General features: G+C 34.3%; 1 protein-coding gene across 2 annotated transcripts; it reads right to left on the bottom strand.

The window, feature by feature from the left end:
* Nucleotides 1–280: 280 nt before the first annotated feature.
* LOC131603774 (galacturonokinase) lies at nucleotides 281–10370 on the bottom strand. Of its 2 annotated transcripts, XM_058876202.1 has the most exons (14): nucleotides 10065–10370; nucleotides 9275–9388; nucleotides 9023–9094; nucleotides 8750–8793; nucleotides 8131–8284; nucleotides 5632–5697; nucleotides 5138–5217; nucleotides 4305–4404; nucleotides 3638–3813; nucleotides 3192–3232; nucleotides 3065–3093; nucleotides 1987–2056; nucleotides 1808–1897; nucleotides 281–578 (listed from the first exon to the last, which is right to left on the bottom strand). In XM_058876202.1, the coding sequence occupies exons 1-14, from the start codon at nucleotides 10095–10097 to the stop codon at nucleotides 334–336; spliced, it is 1314 nt and encodes a 437-aa protein (XP_058732185.1). In that variant the 5' UTR covers nucleotides 10098–10370; the 3' UTR covers nucleotides 281–333. The 2 variants fall into 2 exon arrangements, with proteins under 2 accessions (XP_058732185.1, XP_058732186.1); XM_058876203.1 differs by lacking the exon at nucleotides 10065–10370 and having other exon boundaries at nucleotides 8131–8225; nucleotides 9275–9342.
* Nucleotides 10371–11563: the final 1193 nt, after the last annotated feature.

Raw genomic sequence — 11563 nt, forward strand, 5'->3', positions numbered from 1 at the left:
AACAAGCTACCATGTAACATGTTTATTTCAGATACAAGGGTTCGGCAGAGCTCAATAGACAACAAATACAGTAGCCTTCGAACTAATTAGCAAAACAAAGATTTAACAACAGTTCCAGATCCCTTGACTATTGCCATTTATAACACATTTTATCTTCGTTTCCTTTTTTTCTGTTTAGTAAATACCATTATTTATTTTTGAATTTTTTTGGAAGAAATTATCGGATATTTAAACATAAAAGGTGCACATAAAATGAAGAGAATGAAAAAAATTTGATGAATGAGAATGAAATAAACAAATGATATTGATAAGAAGCGAAGATAAAAATGGTACTCAAATTACACGCGCACAATCACCAGAACCACATACTAAAACTGCAGTATCTCTGCTTATGTGACTAGCTAACTCAGGCTGGACCTTGAGATATTCTTTCCTGACAAATGATGCAGCTTCGGTAGCAAGGGCCTCCTCCACAAGTGCAATGCAGCATCCTCTAAACCCAGCACCACTGAAACGTGCTCCTAATACACCAGGAGCTCTCAGTAGGATCTCATACAGTTGAATCAGTGGTTCAGAACCTTGTTAGACACATAAATTCACATGATCATCAATATTCAGTATTTACTTGAAGACATTCAAATTATATAAAGGTCACAAGGTATGCAAAGTTATGTCTTGTAAACAAAAGAAAATTTTACTTTTAATGCATACACCAAAATCAAAACAAATCCAAACTAAACACCTATCATCTGAAATTTGGTTTTATTAAATACAATGAACTTCAGCAGTAAAGCTTCCACCGTGCACATGCTCCAGATGAATTTGATGAATTCAAATATTTGAGTTAGAGTTAAACTTAAACTGGAAGAAATTAATATGGATGGAGTTTTTGCTTTTTTCTCAGAGGGGATCGGTAAAGTCAATTAAAAATTTGTAAATGCTAACTCAAACTGGGCTGGTTAAGAGCTAAATCTCAAATCTGAAAGCTGTATAATAGCAATACTAATACTACTGTGCCCAGCTATCAGTAAAGCTCCCAAGGTGAATGACTTGCAGTGGTTGAAGAGTTTTTAACAAGATGAATTCGACTTATGAAGCAATTAAAATTTGTTAAACACTACTAAGATGTATCATTAGGTAATATGCCTATATAGATGACATCTGAGTCCACTCTGGAATTTTGATCACTTTATGAGTCACCCCCCACCAACTGTTCACATTAAAAATGTCCAGCAGTTAAAATCCAGGCCTGTGAAAAAACTACTCATGATTTTTTGGCTTGAATAATTAAAATGTTCTTGACAATTCACCTAAGAAGCTTTATTTGGTCTTTTGTTTACCCCTCAATCTATTACTGTTGAGATCAGGTAAAATTGAATGGGAGAATCAAAATAGAAAATAAAACAGATTACTTTGCTGAGAAACTGGACTTACGTACAGGACATCATTTACCAGGGTTTGGAAGGTAGGATGTAGGAAGCGACAGCGAGAGAAAGATTAGAAGAAAGTATAGAGCAGTAGAGGAGGAAAAAAACATGAATAGTGCTTCAATGTAGTATACGGAACAACACAGTTCAACACTTATTTTGGGCACAATGTTAACGGCTTATGGAAGCATTTTAACTTTTGCAAGACTCGATACTTTTAAAAAGAAGTGCAACTAGATATTGGAAAGTTGAAATCTATATAGGAAACATGTTTTTCCATCCCTATTAGTTTCTTGTATTCAACTCACTTTCATCTTAGAGGGACAAGAAGATGAAATTTCAGAATATATCAATAAAGAACGTCGGGGATAAGGTTATACCACATTCATAATTTTGAATGGAACTCCGACCAGAAGCAGCAATGAGAATTCCAAAATCTTCTAAACTTCCTGTTTCCCAAGCCTCAATTCCTGAGTTAAACATTAAATCACATGAGCAGAGTAGAATACAAACTCACCTATGAAGTTGAGATTTATTGAAGCAGTAATATCGATTGTACCTTTCATAACACGCATATTCTCTGAGAAATAATGCTCTGCTCTTTTGGCGTGATCGGGTTCTAATTTGCACTGCACAAACAAAATGTAGGACTACTTGATTATGCTAAAATCATAAATGGAATTAAGTTAGACATATGACACGTATGAAGAGCATTAACCATCGCACACTAAATTAACTAACATGGTAGGACACTATGGCAGGAATATCACAATATATTTTCACAAACGTCAATGTAACAATTAATCAGAATTTGAGCACTCAAAATGGCAACATTGGAAACCACAAGTGCCATTTAACTGTGGCATATGGAATTTGCCATATCTACCTTGAAGAGCATTAACGCGAATGCATGAGAGCTTGCTGAAGCTGGATGCAAATATTCAAACATATATACTACTTTCCATGTGAGTTTTTCATTATGTTGTTTGAGCTCGAGGGAATTCCAATTTAGAGTGAATAGCAAATAGCAATCATCACATTTTTTTACAGATCCAACGAGAACTACATACAACAGAAATAAATTTTATCATGATAAGCCCTTTGATTTCACTGTCAGAAAACTATATATGCTCTTAATTAGATCTTAAAAAATACTTTTCTCAATTTCATCCAATCTCTATTGTGAGGAGCTTCACAAGTTAAGTAATTATTCTTTAAACACAAAATGGCTTGGATGTCCAGCATTCAGAATACCAAAAAAGCTCTTTCTTTTATGAAAATGATATGGGCCAATTCAATTGGTTTAATTCGTTTATGTGTCTCAGTTTCCGAAATCATTCAAGGTTTTCCATAACTTTCCATAACTTATGTATCTCTCCATAACATCACATGATTGATGATTTTTGATAACATGGTGCATAAAAAAGAGAACTGAAATTTGTTCTCTAATTTCCTGAACTTACACTATAAAAAAATTTCTAATAAAAAAAGGTACGTATTCAGATATATAGCTCTAAGTTCGTATCCGTTCAATCAAGCTTGTATAAAATTAACATCAATTGTGCATTATAACATTCAAATTAACCATGACCGGTATATGTTTATGTGACGGAATTCAGCATTTAAATGCTCTGTACCTTGTGAGCCTCGTAAACTTCTGGAGCAACTGCTTGGTAGAAAATGCAAAGAATAACTTAGACTAGTTAGTATTTTGAAAAAAGATATAATAACATAGTTTAAAAACGAGGAGAAAAATATACTTACCATTTGATAAGATGGGTTCTGCTTTATAATTTCCAGATGCTCTGCAGAATGAATTAAAAATAACTTAAAATCCCTGGAACAATTACCGCGCCAAATTATCTAGAAAAGAAATTAAAGGTAAATGCTAGGGTGCATGTGCTTTTGGTGTTTTACATTTGATGAGCATGGAAGTTTAAAACTAAAAGTATTTTCTACAGTCTTCACAAATCTGAATTTTGGTTCTTACAATAGTTTATAGGATCTTAATCTCAAAACCCGTACTTGTTTGGAAGTAAATGGGACCTTTCGGACTTAAAAAATGTTGACAGATTTTGATGGCAATAAAGGTTCAGAAATATCCAACATTTTGCATGCAACACATGTAAAGCAAATGCAAGTCATTGTTAAAAAAATATGAATGAAAACAGTCATAATTTACGAGAAGAAAAAATAGAAACACAACTTACTCAAGAAGAATTCGTGCAGCCTCTTTACATTCTGCAACTCGCTTATTATATCCAGGGTTGGTAGTCAAAGCTTGCTTTAACCCAGAAAGAGCCAGCAACATTTTGGTTGCTTTCGGTTGTTCACCCTCTTTGTACTCTTGCACCTTTGGCCGATGAATAAGCTTATATTCTTTCGTCTGCATATGCCATACTAAGACATGAAACAGAGGAGTGACAGTGATAGCAGAGAGAACAGCATTTTCTAGTTATTAAAATGCATTGTCTTGTACATTGAGACATTTTATACATCAGATATTCCAAATCAAAGAAAGAGATCCAACCAAAGAGCCCAAATATATATAAAAACATTTCCCATGGGTATTTGGATGGATGATATTGAGTGCAAATCAGGTTTAAAATGACCTTCCCATCCCAATTCTTCTCAGACACATTTTCCTTCTGTACAGCCTTCTATCAATGTGAAAAAGACAAAAAGATACATGCATAATAGAAAATGACAGACACAAATGGAAGGTTGGGAAACAAACCAACAAAAGTGTACATGAACAACATGATGCCAGACAGAAAATCTGATTATGCAACTGATGGGTATGCTTTTTAAAAAAATAAAAGTACCAACTGATAGGTATGATAAATTGCAACAAAAACACACTAATACAGATATTACCTTACAATTCATGCACATCAAACAACCGTGGAATGAAAGTAATATGGCTGATTGGTCCATTATACCATTCTTCAGACCCAAATATTCATTCTCAATCAACCTATAATGAGAAATGAAACACTTAGAGAGTTGATATTACAAAACAATAAAAAAATTAACTGTAGCTTATCTGTAAGGATAATGACTGACAAGATGGAGGCAGCATTTGTTTTGAACTTTGATGGTAACGTTTTAGAAGCATTTTTTATTTTTACTATTCAATCAACATAATATGTCTAACTAGCTGGCATAAAAAGGGCTAACATAGCTGTAAGAAGAAAAGGTCTGTAAACAATATTGCCCTTCTTCTAACAAACAAATATCAAGGTAGTTAGAGGCAAAAGGCATTCGAGGGTTTCCATGCCTTGAGCTGAAGGCCGCCAAAGCCTTGCCAGAGAAAGAAAATAAACACCTACTTTAAAAAGGCATTCAAATTACTTGATTTTTTGCAGTAGTTTTCCATATGAATTTACATTACTGGCATGAATTCATAATAAAAGTAAAAGGTTAAGATAATAAATTTACAGAGCCATTAGTTGCTTGCCACCAAAGCCCAACAAATAAAAAACATATCCTTTTATCATTCTGACTATTTAGCAAGTTAGATGACTGGTCATTTAATATTTATTGTTATCCATAAAGGCGCCTATAAATGCCAAAATGTGATGTCCCCTCCTAATGCCTAACTTTGGTGTCTTCTGATGCCTTTGAATATATTGATTCATACATGTGCTGATGTACCCATGGTTTAAGAATAATACATTGTGATGTCTCCAATGATTTGATTTACTAACCTATCATATTCGATATTTTCAGTAGGAGATATTTCTAAATCATTTGCATGTTCCAAAGCCAAGAGGTAAGCTACTCCAACCTGTCAAAAAATGAAAGTTGAAGTTTCCATCATAAAATCAGAAAGCATGAGCAGTGATGGATATTTCATGGTGTAGTATGAAAGAAACCAAAAATGAGCAGCCAGTTAACTAAACAAATTAAATCAAAATGAATCCTTCTTAATAAGCTATACTAACTCGAACCAAGTTGCGATGAACTCTATTTCAATTCTCACTAGAAGGGCCTTTGGTCCATACTTTTCATAATGTGAAGGACCTAAGGAAAGAGAATATTCGTAAGGGGATATGAGCTTTTGGTGGCTGGGGTAGGAGTGCTAAGGAGTAGAATGATAAGGAGGTCGAGGGTGCGATCCCCACTCCAAGCATAATGAATTACTAACAGTATTCACATTTTTTGTTTCACAAAAAAATAGGGAGAGAGAGTCGCTACTTACTGCGGCAGAAGAGCTTAAGCCTGAGCTGTCCAGACCTTCAGAACCACGTATGTATCCAATGATACCCTGTAAACATTGTGACAAGTAAGGATGGGTATACATTTTAAAACAATGGAAATTACCTGAATGCAATAGTCTTCATAGCACGAAAACCAGAAATAAATTTCAACTTGTTTCTTAGTTTCTACCCACAAGGTTTGAGAAAAGGTATTTAGAGTTACAATTACATCTGCACCTGTCTAGTAGTACTCGAGAACAACCAGAGCTAGGAAGGATCAAGCTCACGGATATATTCCATGTTCTTTTTAGAGTACATATATCAAATGCCATCATTCATAACCATAGTTGAAGAGCAAAAACTTTTAACATAATTAAAATAAAATGAAAAAATATGTGCTGAAAAGTGTCCGATAACAAGGCCTGTAAACATAGGATCTACTGAGTTGCAGAACAACTTGTTCGACACTTAAAATCTGGAGGCATGCTGAGAAAAAGAATCCCATCACAAACAGTATAGCTGCCGTGAAGTCATGAACTTTAAGCAACCTAGAAACAGAACACGGCCATTATATAAATCTTTCTTTAACCCCACCTTATCAAGGCTCAGCGTTTACAAATTTTCTCCTTTTGTCCTTCTGATACACTTATGCTGATTTCAGAGTGTATTTTTTGGTGAATTTGCTTATACATGAGACTGCATGGAAAAATAAAGGGAATTTCTCAATGCACCCCATGTATTCCTAACACACCGCGTGAAATTCCAAAAATACCTCCAGATTTTGAAAATACATTTCCGGACGCACCCTAAACATACACAATTCAATCGTTTTTTAATCAAGCCCCATTTTTATGACTGAATTTATTCCGGAAATACTTTTCCAGAAACACTCCGGAAATGCATTTCCGGAACCACTGAAATACCATGGAAATGGGTGGCGATGAACTAAGATATTTATGATTTCTCATACCATGAAAATTGATGTGATAGAAATAATAAAAACATCAAGGCATCTAATTTCTGACACTTTGTTTTGGTAGATGGTTATGTCTAGAGTAGTAACAAGAGAGAGATGGGCCACTTATAGGAATCATATGTAAAAGTGGAAAAACCTCTCGTTGAAACTTGAAAAGAGATGATGAAGATAAACAGTAAATTGGGGTAGAGTAAGGAAATATTCCGGAAATGTATTTCCTGACGATTTTATTTACAAACTTAAGGTGCGGTTCACTTACGCATGTATTTGGTGTATTTTATGGTGCGTCCAAAAATGCATTTTCGGAATCTGAGGCATTTTCAATTTTCCATAGGGTTCTTTTCCACCTCATAGGGTGTACTAAGAAATTTCCAAAATAAATCAGTCTCCTTGACTCAAGTGTTTCTGAATACTGCAAATCTTGGTAATTCTCTGGTTATTTCAAGCTATTTTTATTACTTATGTATAGTTCGGTCACTGCAACGTTTTAGTATCATGGTATATTCAAGTGGTATATTCACGTGCCATCATTCACAAAATAAAACGGTAAGGTCCAACAAAACCGCAGAATATGTTCTTTATAATTAAACCATGAACCTCTTAGTTTTACGCGGATAAATATAAGCCCATTATTTATCCCCATAAATACAACACAAGTCTCTGGAAGTTAACATCAAGGTATAACAAAATACATAATTAGTAAAGATCATATATCAACTGGAATATGTAAAGTTTAATAGCTGAGTTGATTTTAAACACTAGGAGGGAAGGAACATTTTAATACAACATAAGTCACTGGAAGTTAACATCGAGATTTAGCAAAGTACAAAAAAAGTAAGGATCATATCATCCTGGAATATGTAAAGTTTAATAGCTGGGTTGACTTTAAACACTAAGAGTAAGAGGAAAGGCGCATTTAAAATTATTGTCACAGTATTAAATGGTTTGATTTTTTGATTGATTTGTGTTTCAGAGAATCTACTATGGAAGTTGACAACAACCTATTGCTTCATTCCAAAGCAATATTATAAATTCATAATGTAGAATTCTCAGAATTTGGGTTGAGCCTAACTCATCCCTACAAAGCCGGCTTGGAGAGTGAGGATTGTCTCCACTTATAAATACAACACAGGTCATATCTCTAAGCAATGTGGGACTAAATCCACCCCCTTCAAAACCAACACAATGAAGGTGTTGGGGGCTGCAATGAGGCAAAGCCAAAGTGCCGCAATTAAGGCGACTACGGGCGCACAGCAATTAAGGCGGAAAGTCCAACAAGAATGAATGTATACTTTTCCCATGAATATATATTGAACATGGAGATTAGGGGTCAGGCATCAAGCATGCCTTTTATAAACAATTTTTATGGCCCAGGTAAATTACACTTTAGACCCAAGATATTCGATTTAAAATGCTGTAATAAAAAAGTGTGTTAAACTATCATAGAAAGCTGCTATTTATGTATAACACTAGCTTAGCATAGGTGATAAATAGAAAGGTGAATCATCATGGTGTTATCTCTTACCTTTGAAATATTGTGCCCCCTACTCTGTAATGCATATACGGCTCCTCTAGCATAACGCCCCCAATTGCATTGTTCCCGTGCCTCCGAAGAATTCTCTGCTGAATTATCATGTTTTGTCTTAGTAGTTTGCCATGGCCGCTGAATCTCGTCAACTCTATCAAATACCAACCACTTCACTCAACATTGGGCAAATTATGTAGTGTTATTATGGATGTCCAAAATGACAAAGTTATACAATGAAAAATGAAGCAGCCCGTTAACATAATTGTCATTGAAATGCCAACAAGCTAGAAGCTTGATTGGCATTTTGGCACTTTCATTAACCTAAGATGATATTGAGAAATGTTAACAACGTATTTTCTAACATGCTTTTTAGACCTACTATTTATCATTGGATAAAACTGATGAGGATCCAACTGAACAAAAGAAGCGGGTTCTGCTGTATAAGAAGTAGGATTCATGTGGTTTAGTGGTAACCGTTAAATATCACCTGATAAAAGTTTGTTAACAGATGTATTGTTGAATCCTTCGTGATTTTTGAGCAATGGAATAGAAATTTTGAAATTAATAAAAAATAAATACTAGGAAACAGCAAGCCTTATGGTAACTAGCCAGATACCTGAACTTAACTTCTCCTTGAAACTGTCCCGAACGAAGTACGCACTACAAAAAAATAAATCCCCACAAGTCATTCCCCAAACAAACAAAGGCCGAGTGAAATATGTGTGTGTGTGTGTGTGTGCGTGTGTGAAAGACAGAGAAAGACCACTATAAATAGAACACATGCTGTTTAATTGCATGCTTAACTGCTATATGAAAGAAAAGAAAGCAATTTCCAGATGTTTTATCGTGTTTTTCAAGATTGATTATTGAGATCATGATCAAATTTTACCTCATTACTTCGAGAAGGAGTAAACCCCAGAAGTATGCCTTTATCGATTGTCATAGCTAAAACAGTCCCACCCTGCAGACACCGAAGTGCAAAATAACGCTTCAAATTTCAAGTGAAATTTACGAGAATATTGAGTAACAATTGATCAGAAGAAAGTTATCTTCCCAGTCAAAAATTTATCTATAAAACATGCCCAAACTAAATAATTGACTTTCAGTAGCAATAACAAAACAGAGAGATGTATAAAAGTACCTGATGATCAATATGTGCCCCCAAAGGACAAATTCGATACGGTGATACTACAACTCGAACTTCCTCTTTTTTCACATTTGCCATTTCAGAAACTTTCTCTCTCATTTCATTTAGCTGCAGATTATAAATTTACATACAAATTAACCATTGAGTATCAAAATGTACTGACTGAATGAATGAGGACAGTTTGATTTGACCAAAAGGAAATGTTTCTTCCACTCCAAATTTCAGGCTCTCCATATTTTTCAGTTATTCCTTGCCTATAAAAAAACTTCTACCCTCAACTTTCAAAGGTCTAAACAAATCTCAACAACGGAAAAAAAAAGTCCAGTGAAGTTGGTCACCTAGTAGTAAATTAAAAAAGTTAACAGTAAATTATGGTTATACTAATCACAATCACGAGATCTCGTCGCATTATGCCACAAATCGATTACTAGCATCAATCACCCGATCCTCCTTGCTCAAAGATCAATAAATCTTATTTCAATAGTACATTCACAAAGACTCAAACCCTATATATTATTCATTTCTATGGATCACAGATTCACAAGTTGTTAGTTACCAATATGAAAATTCATTATTCATGCATTCTATAGAACAATCTGATCCCTAAACTGAACTACAAAAACTAAACACGCGTGCAATTATTGATCAGTTTCCAACAAAATAGGTAACTGCAAGATAGATCTATCGGTTAAAAATCACAGAGTCATATAAACAAACAGTTTCAGAGCGTAAAAAATAGCAATGCGGTGAATCAAATCGAAACGAATCAGAAAAGATAACGCACCTCTGTATTAGAAGGCCAGCATAACTCTGCCATCTCCGGTCGGCGAGCGATGTAATGAGGAAATGAGATCGGAAAACTCAGCACAGAGAGAAGAAGCGATGCATGAAAGTGATGATGATGATAACGTGAAATGAAAAGAAATCAATTGCAGTTGGTGAATGGTTGGTGTAGCGCCAAAATCGGTTTCAATTGTAAGGTAGTAAGTGATTTCATTCCACTTTAGCTTTTGAGCGAATGTTCATCAAATGTGACAGCTAAGAGCATAGAGTCGTATAATACGTTACATGAACATTATATGATTGTCCAAAAAAATGAATCTTGAATTAAAAAATGGATATGATACGTGAATGTGATTCAATCATGCAATTCTAACCAATAAAGAGGATATTAATTAAGAGAATAAACGATATTCACTCAGATTTAAAAATTACAATTTTATACTCTCTCTATCTCAAAATAAGTGTCTTTTTAATCATAAAAAGTTGTCTTAAAATAATAGTCTCTTTATTTTTTATTTTTTTCAATGCAACATTAATTAACTTTTACCAACTTTACCCATTATCTATACTCTTTTCAAGTCATGTCAATATATACTAACAACCAATAGTAATTAAAGATAATTTTGTAAAAATGTTATCTTTATTGACTCAACCATTATTATTTTTTAATCTGTGTGTAACAACCTTACAAGACATTTATTTTAAGATAGGGGGAGTATTAATCAATCACAATTGTTAAATGTCAAATATTAATGTTATTTTTAAATAAATTATATCATATAGCTAAATAATAAATTTTTATGGGATGATTTTACTAGGGATGTCAACGGGGCAGATATTGTTCGGAGGATGCTTCTCCACTCCCCACCCCGCCCCCAAATTTAGTCCCCATCCCCATCCCCAATCCCCGCCACGGGGGAATATTTCCCTCCATCCCCATCCCCACAGATCCCCACGGATATCCACGGAGATCGAATCTTAAGAAAATTTCTACACTTTTTGATCAAAACTATGACACTAGTATTTTGTTTTTTTTCCGTATTTTTTAAAACGCATATATTTGCATATTTATTTTATAAAAAAAATCAAAATACATCTTGCATCAATAATAAATAAAAAAAGCAAAAAAAACTTGATGTTGCTAATATTTTTTACGAAAAAATAAATAAATAGTAACATAACTTCTTGCTACCGTGCTTCCACTAATTTACTACCATAATACCGAAGTCGTCCAGCGCAAGTGGTTGATTATGTGTGACAAATCTATAACTTCTAATGACTCTTCATTTTCTAATACATTGTAAAATTATATAATTATATAATATATAAAATATATAAATTAACATATATCTTCGGAGTCGGGGAATCCACGGGGACGGAGGATACTTTCCCAATCCCCGCCCCAAAGTGTTATCGGGAGAACTTTTCCCTCCATCCCCATCCCCACGGGGAAAAAAATCCTCAACTTCGGATCTCCGCACAGATATTCCCCACAGGGAT

The sequence above is a fragment of the Vicia villosa genome, linkage group LG5 (assembly GCF_029867415.1).
Source record: "Vicia villosa cultivar HV-30 ecotype Madison, WI linkage group LG5, Vvil1.0, whole genome shotgun sequence".
In the NCBI taxonomy this organism is placed as follows: Eukaryota; Viridiplantae; Streptophyta; class Magnoliopsida; order Fabales; family Fabaceae; genus Vicia; species Vicia villosa.